Here is a 17,342-nt window from a genome sequence, read left to right as displayed (position 1 = left end):
AATTAAGGTTCTACAGGATTTTGTAAGGGTAGAGTACTTGAGATAGAAATTTAGATTGGTTACCACTGCCTTGTGGAGAATAAGGAATGGTACTAGTCCTACGGGTTGTAGTTGGTTAGTGTTTGATAGAGGAAAGTGTTATTCAATGAGAAGGCACCAGATTTGTTTGTGAACTCGCATGTTATGCTGATAAAGGAATGTCGCTGGAGAAATTTAATCTATGAGTTCAGGCAACTTCAAAAAGGGGTAGTCAGCATTGTACAAGTTCAAAGTGGAGCTATTGCAAATTGCACGGACGAGAAACTAATGCAAACTCCAATCTCCTTGGTGTCAGGTGATATGTTAAACAACTTATGTAGGCAGTGGAAACATTGGTCGTTAGGACAACACTTATTATGGCTATTGTCCATCATTTTCTTACCTGAAATGGGGATTTCTGTTCATACCTCAGAAACCAAAAGTGATGTTTCACGTTGTGTTTAGTGCTTACCAAGTCGTGAACTCTGACAATACTAGACGTGCTTACTTTTGGAAGACAAGTACAAGATGGTTAAATTTATTACTTGATTATTCTTCTATTACCTGGGTATTAGGTCTACTGCTTGATTTTACAGCAAGAATTCCAACCAGCTGTGCACTCTCCAAATCTCATATAGATGGCCAGACGATTTTTGGGCTTGATATAGTATTCCAGGACCTTACAAGAACATTAGTTCGCATTGTGGATACTGGTACATTGCATAATTTTTCCGTATCACGAATTTTACCGTCTTATTCGCGTAAGTTTGCAACTCCGAACCCAAGTCGCGTATTATGTGACATTTCCGGATTATTCGCGAATCGTTCACGAATTTTACGTATCCCGAATGATACGTCCGCTTAATTCGCCATAAATTCTTTAGCTTTTACTTTTCAAAGACTCCACTTTTTGGGCTTTACTGCCTCCCGAGCATACACGACCGAATATTAGACGTGTTGTAATTTTTATGAAACAAAAACGACTGAAGAGATTTGAAGGTGAAGGTGAGAGAGATCTCAAACTCACTAACCAAGCATCTAAACCACCATACGACGTCCTCTTGGATAACTAATGTTGTATATATTATTAATATCATCATATTAAGATTATTTTTTCTTTAAATAATTCACACATATGCATAAAAATTGGTCTATGACCTTATAAATACAAATTATTTGTTATATATAGATACCGAATTTTCAGAGCCGAACTCACATTTATAAATCGAATTATACACGTACGTATGCCATTCCGAATTACTAACGAATCACGTCCCGTTGACCGAATTTTGGACCGAATCTGGATGTTACAAAACCGTATAATACTCGTACGTTTGCCGTTCCGTACGTTTTCCGGATCCCGAATTGCTAACTAGGTGCAGAACTACTACTTCTGCGGCTTCAACACTGGCAAAAAAGAGTTTTCGACTGACACGGCGATGTACCTTTTCCTCCATTGCTTCTTTTGGAGATGCAACCACGTATGGCTACCATATTGTACCGGATATGATGATAAGAGGACTTGGCAGCTCGGTTCTCATCCTTGAGGACAAGGATGTTCCCAAGGAGTGGGGAATGTCATGTACCTGATATGATGAGAAAAGGGGTGTCCCTTATCACATTCATTGTCAATACTTAGTATTGAGCTTATTGGTAGTAATTATCTTATTAGTGGGTGTCTTTATAAATTGTAAGGGTGTTGGATGAGTAACCACCTGGAGGATTTGTAGCCGTTGGATGCTAGGTAGGGAGTCAGAGTTATATAAGCTATTGAATCTGTAATGAAACTCTAATCCAATTTTAATCAAATTAATCGTTTATTCGATTTTTAGGCTGTGTTCACAAGAACCGGAGAAACTCGGTTCTCTGAATCAAGTGGTTACTATCCTGATCTTGTTATTTTACCTCCTGGTACATGAAATTATTCTATATATTTAAGTCACGAATTAAATATCTTAATAGCGTGTTTGCAGCTAATTATGAGTCTTATGTTATTATATCAAATAGTAATTTTAGATTACTATCGATGTGAACTGTGAAGGAAGTCACAAGTAAAACTTGGCCTAGGTTGAATACGCCACAATTGTGTTTGTTGTTAGAGCACTGCTTGGACTAACTCGCAATTTTTGGTATCTCAAACTTGTTGTCAATGTTAAATGTAAAAAACTATATATTTATTTCTAGCATACCAAAGTCAAATCTCGGACTAGGTTTAGAGGTTGGTAGTTGAGTATTAGACATCACTGAGTAATCCTCAAAGATTTAAGACTGAAGATCAAATGAATATATTTGGAGAACTTCACCAACATGAGGCCTGTGAATACTAAACCATTTTATTTACTCACATGAATAACCATTTTATCTATATGAGACTATGTCGTATGACTTCTAGTAGATTTAATATTTGCAAAGAAGAAATTTTGAGTCAATCTTGTGTTGTTAAACATCTCAAATATGATTCAAGTAATGGATGTTCATAAGTCCTTAACAGTCTTAGTTCGAAGCAATTTATTGTTCAAGAACTATTTTTGTGTCATATGGATCATTTGGAAATTTCTCAAGCAATGATCTTTTATATCTATGGCATTTTGGAATGTTTCAAAACATCAAAAGAAATTTTCACGAACTTACTGAAAATCTGTACTCGGGGTAAGTACACGTACCTAGTACGCATACCATGGATATCCGAAGTTCCAAAATTTAGGTCGGTGCACATACCTAGTACGCGTACCATTAAGGTTCCGGATTCGTGAACGGGTATTGTACGCGTACTACAAAGGATATGAGTTTGTGATGGCCTAGAGGTATGCATATCTAGTACGCGTATTATAGGTACCTGAACTGGTCATAGGTACGCGTACCAATTCGCATACCTACCCAATACGAATCAAGCAGATGCTTATAGACTATGTTTAACATTTCTACGACTCTCATAAACACCTCTAAGACATCATTGATCACTAAATCACTTTGTGTTGTGCATCATGCTTCAATCTTAAGTATTTAAATGAACACAATATTGCTTACAAATTCAAAACGCATATTTTCCAAGAACTATCTTTATACATGATTTCGGCATCCAGACCATAGTGTATATTCTTCATCGTGATTTCAAGAAAAACTTTTCACATGCTTACACGAACTTCTAACAAGAGTTTCATCTAAGTAAAGAAAGTGTTTGATTGAATCTCAAGTTACTTTAGCTTGAATTCTAAGCAACCTTAGTCTTAAAAATCTATAAATATATAGACTCAAATGACCAGGAAATTCAATTCCTGACACTTCTCTATCTACGTTATTCGCTAGAGTCGTTCTCTATGAAAATATGTTTCCATTGAGAAACATAATTAGGGGTACAAATAAAAGACTTCACTTAGGAGTTCGTGAAGCCATGTTCGATTATCTTTACCCTGATACTTCGTCTATCTTGATCTTGGCCATTATGTTATTGAGGTTTCAGTAATCTCTTTCAGGTACGAGATAGATAGAAATCCAAAGTTTTCTTCGTCTCAGACTTTGTGATTCCTCAAGATAGGTATCTAAAAATCTTCTTAATTGATCGGTTTAAGATTGTTCTTGAGAGATGGTTCATAATACAGGCTTCTCAGCTAACTGAGTGTAAGTGTGCAAACAAATTTCCAAGCCTTGATTTATTTGATCTAGAGGGAAATCAAATAGGCTTATCTGTTAGAGGCAGATTGGTATCAAAAGTTTCACCTAGGTCGTAAAGGACGTCATCTAAGGGAATCAAATGCGTACAATCTTGCGAGGTTCAAGAGACGTAAGGAGCACGACTGCAGCTGAACTTCTTGGAGGGTGAATTCAGTCTCAACCAAATTCCTATAGATATCTGAAGTCTGCTAGTAGTCTAATGTCTGTAGCGTCTTACTACTGTGTTATTCAAACTAGACTAGGTCCCGGGTTTTTCTGTCGGTGTAGTTTTCCTTGTTAACAAAATTTTATGCGTCTTGCTTTACTTTTTACTTCCGTATTATATTTGTATTTGATACAATTAAATTAAAAGCAAGTGATCAACCTAGACAATTTTTTTCAACTAAAACTGTATAAAACCTACAAGACTTGCTCTTGAGGGTTCGTATCTTGGAACATAGATTACAAGACTTGTTATTTTGGAGTTCGGTTCGTGTACTGTTTTGGTACATACTAGATTGTTCTTAGATATTGATTTTTGAGCTCTTCCAAGAATTTTTGTAGAAAATCAGGTTCACTGATCTTTGATCTAAACTACTGATTGTACAAGAAAGATAAAAATGTATACACAATCATATACAAGGATCTTTTCTAAATGTCTAATTGTTAATAGTATTAGGTTTTATCATATATGTCCAAACGGAAAAGTTAATGTGTATTCGGTAACCTCTTCTTTTCATTTGTATTGCTAAGAATAACTCGTCTCTCAGACCTTAATGATTTCCTCAAGTTTAGTCTCTTAGCAAAGCACACTAGGTTATTTGGTGAAAATAATTCATGTATTAGCGATTGCAGTAGACGCTTGTGCATATTAGGAGGATTAACGAAGTATTATTCCGAGTGGAGATACTTTAGTGTTATTGGTAACATAAGAGAGTGAATGATAATTTTGATGTTTGATTGAGTAACATATGTGATAGTGGATGGTGAATTCCTTAACCGAATTTCTCCTCTAATATTTTCTTAAATAATTTCATCTTCAGTTTTTAGTTTGAATTACTTTTAAACAACAAAATTCCTCTTGTTTACATAAGCTTTTGAATCCAATCAACAACACATATCACCTTTGTTCTTATAGTTATACCTTTATTTATAATAATGAGTAAGAAGAACTAGAAGTAATTTTGGTTGGATGACAACCGACCACTAGTAAAGAGCACCCAAACCTTAAAACAAAACCAATTGTCGACACGATAAATTATATATGACCAACTCAATAAAATATATTACAAGATCAAATAAGAGTACTTCAACACCAAATTACGTAAGGAAAAAGAAATAATAACAATAGTAGAATGCCCGAACCAGTTAAATTATCAAAAATTATTAAGTAAAATGACCTAACTTGACCCAACCCTAGAAGAATACCCGACTCAAACCAGAAATCCGACCACCCGAATTGAAATAATCTCTACCTGGACGAGATCCATCCAGATCAACCAGAAAAAACCCTAGCCGTTATCCACTACTAGCAGGGCTAGGGTTACTTTCTACAGTGGAGAAAAGAAAAACGAGAAAAAAGTAGATTGTTGCTTTTCACAAGCCAATGAGCGGTCCGTATTCGGATTGGTTCTAATTTTGTTTTTATCGTTTTCTGGTTCTGTATCTGCAAGGGTAGGTTCTCATACAGTGCACGTTTTTTGTTTATCGTGCGTGGTATTTCGATTTTTTTACTAGATCTGACACTAACATTTGTTTTAAAACCGACAACCTAGCGTATGAGAGATGGCTACATAAATCATGTATTTCTATTACCAATCATATTCTTTTGTACATATGGATTTAATGTTAGGCATATATAATGGATATTTAGTGTTTTATACGTGTATAAGTGCCGACATTGTGTTAATTATCATATGTTCTTTTTTAGCGATTTTAAGTTGCATCAAGCTATATATGCATGTAATATATATGCTCTGCGATCATATTTTTTAAGCTAGTTAAGTCTACACTTAACTAATGGTCATCTAGGGGTTATCTCTCTTTAGTAAAAATGCATGTTGTTTTTGTGATTACAAGAGCCGCCAGGAGGAAAATTATTGGTGAATTCCTTGTTGGAAAACTTTCAACATAATGTTTACCAATGCTATTATGTGGGATCAATAAGAGAGTTTCCATAGGATGGATCTCATAAATCTCATAGTACCAACAACTAATTTTGTGGATTTTATAAAATAGTTTTTAATGATTTTATTCCCTTGGAAAAAATGGTTTGATTGGTCTTTTTAGTCGGCGCCAAATATAAGATAACAAGATCTAGATAGAAAACACATAAAAAGTACAAGTTGGATCTCATTTATTTTGGGTCCTCCATCGGATTTGAGGTTAAGAGTTCTTGAATGTAGGGACTATGGAGACAAAACCTCAATGATCAATTGCATCGCAAGGCGTTCGATTGATATATTACAAATCCCACTATGCGGCTATTTTGCACTTGCCTGTGGAAGCTTATGCCATCTACAAAAATACCATCAAAACTGTTTTTCATTAAGGGAACTCGAAATTATTTTATCATCTTATTATTGTTCAAGTCAGAAGTATTATTTTGTAGAGTGATCAAAAGGTGAAATGTACTAAAACTCAATAAAAGTTGATTTTGGAATAATGGGTACTTCAATATCACTAACAAGCATTTGCACAACTAAGCTTATTGTAGGTATGAGTATTGGTCAATATGTGAACAAAGTGGCCCCATTAAAAGAATTTTCATAATAATTTATGTATCAAATCAATATCCAAGTCTAAGATTAGTTGTACTAATTAAGTAATTCGATGTCCAAACATATCCCACCATGTTAGAGCATTGTTCGGTTCAACCCACTAGCTTTGGTATGTCAAGTTAGTTGTCAATTTTAGTTGTCAAAATACATTCTTGATTTAGTATACTATATAGTTTCGAACTAGATTAGGTCTAAAATGAGGTATTCTTGAACGATGAAGACTGAAGATTACATCAACAACGACTTCATCAACAAAGGTATGTGGTGATTGATTTCATTTGGTTTCTTGTTCAATTCTACCTTTCTAATCTATCGAAACAAATGCTCACTCTATGAAACAATTCCTATGACGGTTAATATATATTTATGTATATATACTTGAGGTTATTTGAGCCACGCCTTTTGTTACAATAACCTTTATCCTTGGAAAGGTTCTCATGTTATAGTGAATGAGCTTTCAAATTCAACGAGCCAAGAATCACTCAATTCCGAGTTTTAACGATGAAGTTATGAGTGATTTATTAAAGTCACAATTATAAGTGTTGCTGTAATTGTTACAGTTCGTTAGTAGGAAACGATCCATGGACTGTTAGTAACGGTTCACGGACTTGGGCCCAATTACGTGACTAGAAGTCTTTTTTAGTCAAGTTGGTGATGTTTCCTTATCTAGGCAAGTTAGCTATTACTCCAAACATCTTTGATTACCATATTAAAGTGTTTGTGATTCCTTCATAATTTATTTTGTGATTTATTCACATAAATACAATATTTGCCTAATTAATTATTTATTTAATTATTTTGGCAAGAGTTGTAACTTAGGAAAGACTCCAAAAATTAGGAGAGCCTTGAAAAACCAAAATATCTATGCTTAGCTTTCAAGCTACCTTTCACTATAAATAAAGGGTTCGCGAGTGTTCCACGTTTTTATCCTCTTTTGAAAATTGGTATAAGCTCATAAGGTTGTTTTCCATGTCTTCTGTTCTTCGTGAACAAGAGTGAGATAAAAGTCTTTGTATTGGGGATCATGATAGACACATTTTTTGTGTCCGATTCGTCTCGATTTTATATATTGTTAGGGCTCATTTTTGTACTTATTATGGTGTTTTATTTATTTGTAGGTATTTTTGGCCAATAAACATTTTTGGAAAAAATTGGCTCGAAAGTTGTCGGAAAGCACCCGGAGGACATTTGCTATTCAGACTCTCACTTTGGATAAGGGGTAACCTAATTACTAAGGGGCATCCCATTTCCAGGCAGTTGCTAATCGCACCCCTACTCTGGATAAGGGGCAACCATCTTCAACATTTCAGAAACTAGGTTTTTGGCGGGAAAATAGGTGCAGTGAAGAACAATTTTGGCAATCGTGATTTGGAGAAGTTTGAGGTCTATTAAACCTCTGATTTTCATAGGATAGACTCCTTATGGGTCTAGGAATCTGATATGGGTGTTTAAATCGATTAAACTGGGCTCAGTCGACGAATTTTTCTCACAACAGAAAATATTGAAAGTCACGTGTGTGACCTGTTTTAGGGAATTTTAGAGAGATTAAAGCGCTGTAAACCTTCCCAAAGATTTGTATCTATCTAAGGAAGAGTTTAGAATAAAAAGGAAATCTTAGAAACACGTAGAAATTCTAAAACAAGAAATTGCCGCAACTTGGCCGTGAAGAGAAGGAAAGAGATTTTGGAAGATTTGGGAGAGATTTAATCGGTATTTTTGATATATGAATATATGTCTTGGGTCATATAGAAGAGGTGTCGAGAGTTTGGGAACCTAAGGAGAGCCAGAGAATAAGAAATCAGAGCTTTACCAAACTCTGTTTCAGCTGCTGCTGAAGAAGAAGAAGAACACGAAGAACATTGACGCACGGGAAACAGTCGCAGAACAGTGTCGTTGTTTAACAGCTGAAGAACATTCAGTTGTGCAGGGCAGTCGTATTCTAGGGTCTTAAAATCAGCGACAAAGCAACAGTTTTTCTGTAACAGTTCCATTGTAACAGCTGTTTTGCAACACCAATACACTGTTGCAAACAGTCTTTGTTATTACTTTTCACTCTTTTAATCATCTTTTGAGCAACAAACACATATTTTGAGATCATGATTAATATGAGGAGCTAAACCCCATTGCTGAGGCGATAGAGGAAGCTATTTTTCCAACAAAAAGTGGTATATTCTATTTTATCTTTTTATTTGCAATAATTATATGATTATTTTCCTTGAACTATTATTGAATATGATTTTTATTTGAGTTATTGTGATCTATTTTGATGGAGTATGCTTAGTTTTAAGACTTTTGATGCTTCATACTTGGTATTTACAATTATTACTTTTGAAAATCTACTTGTTGCAATATTTTAGAATCAAATTAAACAAGAAAATTGCATAAATATAAGTATTGGTTTAATCACTTTGAACTTGGAAAATAGTGGAATCTTAGCCTCGGTGTTTCTTTTAGTATTGATATCATATTTGATTGAGTTTTCTATAATTTTTAGTGAGTTTTCTATTTTAATATTAGAATTTAAGTCTAATTAATATCCTTCACAAGTCTGAGAATCGAACCACTTTTATCACTATCTACAAATCACATCTGATCACAAAGCCGAGTTGGATTAATCTTCGTGATTGATTATACAACTTGTAATCTAGGTTTTTCACCTCTTGTCTATTCTAAGGTTTTCTCTTCTGATATAAAACCATTCAAGAGTTGTTAATCATAAACCCTAGGTTTTGATAGATTTCAGTTTACGATCGTATACCAACACTTGTTAGCCGAAATCGGAAGCTAGAAAGAAAACTTCGATTAAGGTATCTCGTAAAAATCCTTAAGAAGTTTTAAACAAGATATCTCTAGATTTATTCTAGTTGTTCTTGTTGTATAATAATTAGGTTTCTCTTCCATTATTGAAGAGTATAACAATCCCTAATCTACAAGTTTGTTTTGATATTACTTTTACCTTGTAATTGTTTTTATCAAAATAAATACAAGATTTCCAAAACCTTGATTCACATCTAAAGGGAAATCAAACCGGTGTTTTGTGCAAACAAGATATCGAATCGTAGCAATCTTGTTGTTGTATCTTCTAAAGAGATCCCTGGGTTATGCTAGAAGATTTACGAGAAGAATTTCTAAAGACAACCGGTGTTGTGCTAGGAGTTCTATAAGTGCCGAAGCAGGCATTACATCTAGTCCGAATAGGTAGTAGGAAATTGGTGTAACAGCTTACAATCAGTGTGTGTTTATTCTGGACTAGGTCCCGGGGTTTTTCTGCATTTGCGGTTTCCTCGTTGACAAAATTTCTGGTGTCTGTGTTATTTCTTTTCCGCATTATATTTGTTTATATAATTGAAATATCACAGGTTGTACGTAAGTTCAATCAATTATGAATTCGACCTTTCGGTTGTTGATTAAATTGATTGGTACTTGGATATTGGTTTTTGATACCATTCATGTTATTTCTTATATTCAATCGGTCTCGAAAATTCCTTATTGTTTGATTGCGGATTGAATTGAGAAATTGAGATATAACTCTTTCATATACTTTTCTTAAGATCGAGTCTGACTGTCTAGTTGATTCTCTTGAAAGTATACTGGAGTTAGTCCATACAGATTGCCAAACGAATAATTGGGTGTGGTTGTTGTACCCCGTTTTTTCACACCAAATTACCACTATACCGGTTTTACAACTCATATGATTTTATTCTTTGCGAATTGGTCTTCTTCCTATCACAACTTCAAGAACTACGATACGAAAACTAAAACATCAATTTCTTTTGTAGATTTACGTGTTAAAAGATATTTAGCCACTAAATACTCCCAATTGTTCCGATTGTCATGATTACAACATGATGTTTATCATTTTGAACTTGTCTAACTAAACCAAAACCACCTAGCCTTTCATTAAACCCTTCACAAAGCATAATGTTATTAATACAAACATCTTTATGAATAAACTATTTTTTACATTTTTGGTATAAATAAGCTAGTGCAAAAGCCCTCGAAGCATTGACGTCAACAACAGAAGGCTCCAAGTAAAAATTTTCTTCTACGAATCCAGTGCAACATAAATCAAGATTTAGATAATGTTTCATCCAACTCCCAATAAGCATAACATTATAAATAAGTAAGATTTAACTTCTTTTACGATTTCATTTTAAAGACTTAGAAAATTTCTTCCATTAGAATAAGTCTTACGGTGAAAGAATTCCATTTTCCATCTTCCATGCCACCTCAGCATTTGGAATGTTCATGGAAGTTCAAGTCTTATAATGGATAGAAAGGATAAAAAGAATAGTGTTTGACTTGGTCAATGGTATTTGACTAGAATATATTTGCATGGTTGAATTAAAAATGATTTTTCTGTGTTTGACTTGTTTAAAATAAAAAAACTATTCTGAATAGCTATTCGTTTCTTTTGATTCCACACATCATTTCACAGAAGTCTTGAACATGGCTTGGAAAAAATGTGGATGGCACCAATTTGGAATCCTTTGGACTTAACATTTCATACTTTTTCCAAGCTTGAAATACCACACGCACTTGTTTCGCGTCCGAAATTAAATCGGTGGGGATGGAAATTAACATCCGTCATTTGGATGAATGCGGGTGGACCAAATCCACCTTATTTTATTAGTCCGGACTCCGGACCACTGTGTTGGACCTAAAGTGCATGGTAACAGATCCATCAGGAAAGCCCGAAACCCGAAATACTTCGGGTCAAGGCTCAAGGACAACTGCCACCAATAAATTTACGACAACGACTAGCCAAAACTTATCTGCGTTCGATTAAAAATCAATATCCCATCTTCCAAAAGTCAGATAGAGAGAGGAAAATTAAAGTAAAGAAGAAGAAGAACATTCAGTAACAAGACAAATCGAAAATGAATGTTGAAGAAGAAGTTGAACGTTTGAAAGAAGAGATTAAGAGACTGGGTAAGGTTCAACCAGATGGTTCCTACAAGGTAATTTTCTAATGTTTCGATTTCTAGTTTTTGTATCAAATAGATCTATGATGAATCGAGTTCTAAATCCAAAAACAAATGAAACAAAGTTAAAGATCATAACAAAGTTGATTCTCTTGTTCCACGATGTCAACAAATTCACCAATTTTAGGATTTTGGATCTTAGATCAAAATCAGGCTAATTGAACTTGATTTACAAGATCTATTGTTACTGTATCATTTTATATTTGTTCTGATAAACACATACCTATGTGAGTGGCCGTAAGCTATTGTTGTCCAATCACAGGGCAATTGGTCTAGTGGTATGATTCTCGCTTAGGGTGCGAGAGGTCCCGAGTTCAATTCTCGGATTGCCCCCAACTTTTTGCTTTTTACCGATTAAAATTTTATGCATATAACGTTTGAAATCGTTTGATACCAGATGTTAGATACTGAACTGTTCAGGGATTGATTTTCTAAATATTATTTTTACATTGTTCTTGTGAAATTCATCATTGAAGGTTACGTTCGGCGTTATGTTTCACGATGATAGATGTGCAAACATATTTGAAGCATTAGTTGGAACTTTAAGAGCAGCAAAGAAGCGAAAGTTACTAACCTACGACGGTGAGTTACTACTACAAGGTGTTCATGACAATGTGGAGATAGTTCTGAAACCTTCCCCACCAGCAACAGAAGCTGCTGCTTCTGTAGCATGATCGAATATGAATTATCGAGATTTGGTTATGCCCAGTGATTTCATATGTAATTTATGTTTTGGTGGACAACTTCAATGACTGATTAAAACAACTATGGTATCAGCTGGTATGTCCATGTTTATGAAGGCGAATGTTTACTATTATATCATCCAGTCACTTGTGTATTTCTGTTTTCTTTAGTTTCTGCTGTAAGTCATTTCTTGCTTTCTTCGAGTACAATAGATTCAGATACCTACAGATAATATGCATAGGCGGAGACTAGCGGAATCAACCGTTTCTAGTATGGCAGACCACTTGAATCGAATTCGTTAAACATTACATATTCAGTTCTCAGCTACATAACATTATTTGTCATTGCTACAAAGATGTCACATCTTGGTGCCTACACCTTCTTCACAACTCAACTCTGCTCAGCACCAAGTTCTTTTACACAGAAATTTAAGTTAACCACACTTGAACAATATATCAAAATATATTTCACATGAAAAAATATTGTACAGAAATTTCCGACGTGTATATTTTAGTTGACTAATTTGGTTTATAGAAATTAGAGGTGCCAAAATATTCTTCAGAAGCTCTCGCTTAATTTACATCGAATTTGACAAGGACTCAGGTTCAGACAAACTTCCTCCTAGAATTATGAGCAAGTGCATGAAACTGGTTCCGCATTCCCTGTTGATCTGAACACCAATTATGGCCGTCCAGACAAGATGAAAGCTTGAAGAAGACTCTGCGCTGCCTGGGTCTGATCGGGTGTCCCTGATATTATGACCATCCCTGTATCTGTGCCAGGACGAGGATCACGCACCTCAACTTGAGCACCTGAAATCTGGTCCAAAGATGATATATTGAATGTAAACGTGAGTGCCATCTAAAAGTGCAGTAAAAAGCAAATTATTTTTGGGCTAAAATTTGATTTTTTCGCTAGTAATACTAATAAGTTCTAGGCAGGTGTATCAAACCTGGAGAAAGTATGAACAATTGGCTTCCAAATAGTAAGAATATTACGTAGTATAACTCTAGAAGACCAAACAACCCAATGGCCTAGAGTGACCAAGAAAACATAAGAATATAATAATCGAGTATATGCATGAAACATTCACCTGTCTTAGACGCTTCAGGTTACTACCATTTTCCCCGTAGACTGACCCAAAAACATGTTCAGGAACTTGGATTTCCAGAGTTGTATTTGTCACAATAGCCGACTTCCTACCGTTTAGAAAAAACAGTAAACGAGTGAAATTCATTAAACAAGCATAAGAAGAAAAGTTTCTGCTAGTCATTATAGGTTGTGTGTGTAAGACTAACCTTGCAAGTTCCATATTGTCTCCATGATTTGTCATCCGTTTTCCAACGTCCATGGTACTCCTTAAGCTCCCCCCAACTGTCTGTTGCCAAACAAACCTCTAAATAATGAGCCGCGGGTTGGACCAGCAAAAAGAAAAAAAGAAAAAGATTAAAGGGGGGAGCAAGAGAAAATTAAGCATCTTACCTGTGATGGCCATTGTCTAGAGTCATCTGAATGGTGTGAAATGCCAAGGTGATCCATACTCTGTGTCAGAGTAGCCTGCCGCTCAGAATGATGAGGATGGCCTACTGAGGGATATAAGGTTGAGGAATGTGGCTCCCTATTTCTACCAAACTGACCAACCTCTGGGACTGTGGACAAGTAGTTCCTGGATTCAGCACCATTCGTAACTCTACCAGGGAAAAGATTTTGCCACAGCCTACCAGTAATATGAAGCAAAGCATTCTGGACATTTCCAAACTCACCAGTAATCTGAAAAATCAAAACCTCTCTCTTTCAGCACAGTAGAAACCCATAGTTCCTAGATATTATGTCATCAATAGGCTATGAAGCTCAATTTCTTCCCAAGTCCGAATCTGAAAGACTCAGTTTGATCAGGGTATTTTATTCTCCAGACGTTTTACATCCAAAAGCAATTAGGAAACCGAAACCCTCTGGATCCTTACCATGACTCCGAAAGATGTCAATGCCACCAGTCTCACTTCTAAATATGGACATAATAGGTGGAAGACTAAAATGAATGAGTACCAAACAGAGCACAAAAAAGACCTCGATACAGTTTGTCTAATTTCAAAATCTACGCGTTACGCCTATGGCTACACGAACATTTGGTGTTGAGTGAAAAGTGAGCCAACGTTTAATTTGTCACTGAACCTTGTTTTGTTTCAGCTATAGAATTCATTTAAGAAAAACCGTAACATGCATTATCTAAATCTAAGTTCATTCTTAATCTGCAAAGCAATAAAAGGAAAAGTCACCACACCTGGACAACTTCATCATTCTCCGATGCACATTTTGGAACCTGGTCACCGCCTAGGATCCGGATAAAAGCACCTGTTGTCGTCCTTATTTCTGTGATTATCGTGCCTCCTTTACCAATCAAGCAACCTACTTGGTTTGTTGGTATTAAAAGATGGGCAGAAACAGGTGCACCCTTTTTAGGTCCTGATTCTAATCCCTTTTCAACGCCTACCTCGACAGACCTCACAAATACACGGACAACAGCATTTTGCGCCTGCGTGTGTTGTGACTATTCAATAAAACAAAAACCAAGTATTAGCGAAGGAAACCTAAGTAACTTATGTACAGAATATGTAGTGACATTGCAAGGCCTATGGTAGTATAACAAACCTCCGATGCAGTAATTGTAATAATACGCTCATCTGACTCGGGTACAGGAGAACCAAAACTTATAGAAGCCCCAGTTTCATTTTGTAAGGTCTTAACAATGGTTCCTCCCTTGCCAATTACACCACCTACCTTCTCATTAGAACATAATAGCCTGAATACAACTTCTTGCGGCGTTTTTGCTGGTTCCAACATGGAATTCCTTTTAGCCTCAGTTGCTAACGGACGACCTCTGGAAGCATAATCAACGGAATTGCCTGCTATCGGTGGCATATGATTCCTATGCAAAAATTCCACACGTGGATCAGAAAAGGTTTGACTGGAACTGCCTGATGTAAGTGGTACCATGTGGTTCCTACGTGGAAACTCCTTTCGTGGATCCGGAAACGTTTGACTAGAAGCTGAAACACTAGGTAAGCTTCCAGCCGCCTGTGCTTTCTCTAAAGGTGGCCGATCTTGAAGGCAACGTGAAATGGAAACCAGTGCTTTCTTTACAGGCAAAATATCTCCCATTATCTGTAATTGCAATAGAAAAAAGTATGTAAGGAAAGTAAAAGGAAAGTACACCAAGTTCGAGCTTGGCTTATTTGCATCATACTACACTCCAAATGTGAGATCTGGGATAGCACACCTACTTAACGTAGATAAAAAAGGTAAGCTAACATAAGTAGTAATCAAAAAGAAGAAGAAACGGTTTGCTCCAATGGCATATAGTGTGTCCGCATCTCTAAGACTATTAAAATCCCATCATTCTGAGGTTAGGTATATGTATTCTTATTCTTTGGATTTCATTAGTTCAAATTCAAAGGGCAGTTAATGGGCAAGATTCCCAACACCCACATTATAAGAAAGCAGACTATAACCTTAACATTGTAGCAAATAAAAGACGAAATTTTGAAAATGTAAGAACTAAAAAGAAACACACTTCAATACGGAAAGTTTATATCTTTGCATAGGGTATGATCTCAAAATGTGAAGTCATTTAAACCTACTTCATATCAAGTTCTTAACTTTGAACCCCACTCTAGCATTAATTGCACCCATCCTAACCAATTCACTCTACTATAGTTTGATATGTCCAAATGCAAAGAGAAAACACAAAAAAGGCAAACCAATAATACTAACCTGAATCAATTCATCAGAAGGAGAAGCACAAGGAGGAAGTTCTTCAGCAGGCAAAACTCTAACTTTAGCACCACTATCTTTCCTAATTTTTGCCACAATCTGTCCACCTTTCCCAATTACAGACCCAATTTGAGATGTATCAGCAAGTAATCTACAACAAACATTTCCACCACCAGGTGGAAATAAACCTTCAATCTCAGAATCAACATCCAAAACCCTATCAAAAACCCTCACTAATGTCTCTTGCGCAGGTGAAACTTCAACTTGTTCTACTTCATGTTCATTCAAACCCTTCAACTGAATCATTTTCTTCGGATTTTCAGGTGCGATTATTATAATCAATCGTTCATCTGAATCATTAACAGGTTCTTCTACTCGTATCTTAGCACCAGTCTCTTTCCGGAAAAGCTTAACTATACTACCAGACTTACCAATCACTTGACCGATCTTTGATACGTGGCATAACATACGAAAAGAGACATGCCCAGGAGGAATTACCAACGGGGGTGGTGGAATTTTGGATCTACGCTTTGATTCTCCTCCTCCTCCCCCACCGCCGCCTCCAGCACCACCACCACCGTGGTTATTATATGGATTATTATAGTTATTTTCTTGCATTGTTGTAGTTGAAGATAGATATTGGAAAGGACGTTTTAAAGGGAGAAAGTTATTTTCCATTAAAATCTCTGTCTTTCCTTGTATCTCTCACCCTCTCTAGATTTTAGAGAGAGTTGCAGAGGAAAGTGGAATGGCAGAGAGTAGGGGGAAACGAGTGAGATGGTGGTGATGACTCGGAGGGTTAATGAGTTACGAACTCGGAAGAGAATTGATGGTGATCCACGCTGTAAAATCAATTTGCCCTTTAATAGGTTTTCGGATTTTTCGTACGGGTACATATTGGGTAAAGATTTTGTACGGCTGAAGGCCGCGTTTCGTCAACGACAGCCCTCGGGTGTGGAACGACAAAGAGGTGTTTCAGAAGTTCCCAACCGCTGTATACTGCAGCCAGTTTCAAAAACAATTCCGTGGTCCTGGGTTTTTTTTTCTTTTTTTGCTATTTTTTGTTCCAGGGTAGTTCAACTAACCATAGAGCAAATGAGTTATTCTTTCCGATTGAAGTAGTGTGACATAAAATGTCCTACTATGGAGTAATTTCTCCAAAAATAGCCAATAGCTACTTCAATTTTTCATTTTAAAAATAAATAGTTTTTCAAAAAAAGTTAATCGAAATTTCACTAGCTGGGTGTGAACACACAAATCACGAAGGCATCCGAATGCTCACAACCAATCATCGTAATCTAGAGAGATTTGTGATGATGATATCCTAGTGTTGATTCCTTGGCTCAAAACCTTCGGGTTTATCCTAGCCTCATCTAACAACTCCATGCGAGGCGTTTGCGCACGGGATATAGGTAAAAACAAAGAAAGCAAAACGTATAAGTAAAGATCCATG

The 17,342-nt window shown here is 36.0% G+C and overlaps 2 protein-coding genes and 1 non-coding gene across 3 annotated transcripts; 2 read left to right on the top strand and 1 right to left on the bottom strand.

Annotated features, from left to right (window-relative positions):
• The first annotated feature begins 11,217 nt into the window (after positions 1-11,217).
• Positions 11,218-12,312, top strand: LOC113289414 (costars family protein-like). Its single transcript, XM_026538664.1, has 2 exons — positions 11,218-11,410; positions 11,911-12,312. Exons 1-2 carry the CDS (start codon positions 11,330-11,332, stop codon positions 12,106-12,108), a joined length of 279 nt encoding a protein of 92 aa, XP_026394449.1. The 5' UTR covers positions 11,218-11,329; the 3' UTR covers positions 12,109-12,312.
• TRNAP-AGG lies at positions 11,696-11,767 on the top strand. The gene has a single exon. It is a non-coding gene; the product is annotated as a tRNA-Pro (tRNA).
• A 69-nt stretch (positions 12,313-12,381) lies between the features above and the next one.
• On the bottom strand, positions 12,382-16,735 carry LOC113289413 (KH domain-containing protein HEN4-like). Its single transcript, XM_026538663.1, has 7 exons — positions 15,890-16,735; positions 14,768-15,280; positions 14,400-14,666; positions 13,601-13,888; positions 13,417-13,496; positions 13,212-13,317; positions 12,382-12,937 (listed from the first exon to the last, which is right to left on the bottom strand). Exons 1-7 carry the CDS (start codon positions 16,565-16,567, stop codon positions 12,800-12,802), a joined length of 2,070 nt encoding a protein of 689 aa, XP_026394448.1. The 5' UTR covers positions 16,568-16,735; the 3' UTR covers positions 12,382-12,799.
• Positions 16,736-17,342: the final 607 nt, after the last annotated feature.

The sequence above is a fragment of the Papaver somniferum genome, chromosome 6, assembly GCF_003573695.1.
Source record: "Papaver somniferum cultivar HN1 chromosome 6, ASM357369v1, whole genome shotgun sequence".
Lineage (NCBI taxonomy): Eukaryota > Viridiplantae > Streptophyta > Magnoliopsida > Ranunculales > Papaveraceae > Papaver > Papaver somniferum.
This window is presented reverse-complemented; position numbering and strand designations above follow the sequence as displayed.

Excerpts from the sequence above, each read along its gene's own strand:
- LOC113289414 (XM_026538664.1), top strand. The coding sequence starts at position 11,330 with ATGAATGTTGAAGAAGAAGTTGAACGTTTGAAAGAAGAGATTAAGAGA. Across the intron at positions 11,411-11,910 it reads AACCAGATGGTTCCTACAAG|GTTACGTTCGGCGTTATGTT; the intron begins GTAATTTTCTAA and ends TCATCATTGAAG.
- LOC113289413 (XM_026538663.1), bottom strand. The coding sequence starts at position 16,567 with ATGGAAAATAACTTTCTCCCTTTAAAACGTCCTTTCCAATATCTATCT. Across the intron at positions 13,889-14,399 it reads AGAATGATGAAGTTGTCCAG|ATTACTGGTGAGTTTGGAAA; the intron begins GTGTGGTGACTT and ends TTGATTTTTCAG. Across the intron at positions 12,938-13,211 it reads ACCTGAAGCGTCTAAGACAG|ATTTCAGGTGCTCAAGTTGA; the intron begins GTGAATGTTTCA and ends TCTTTGGACCAG.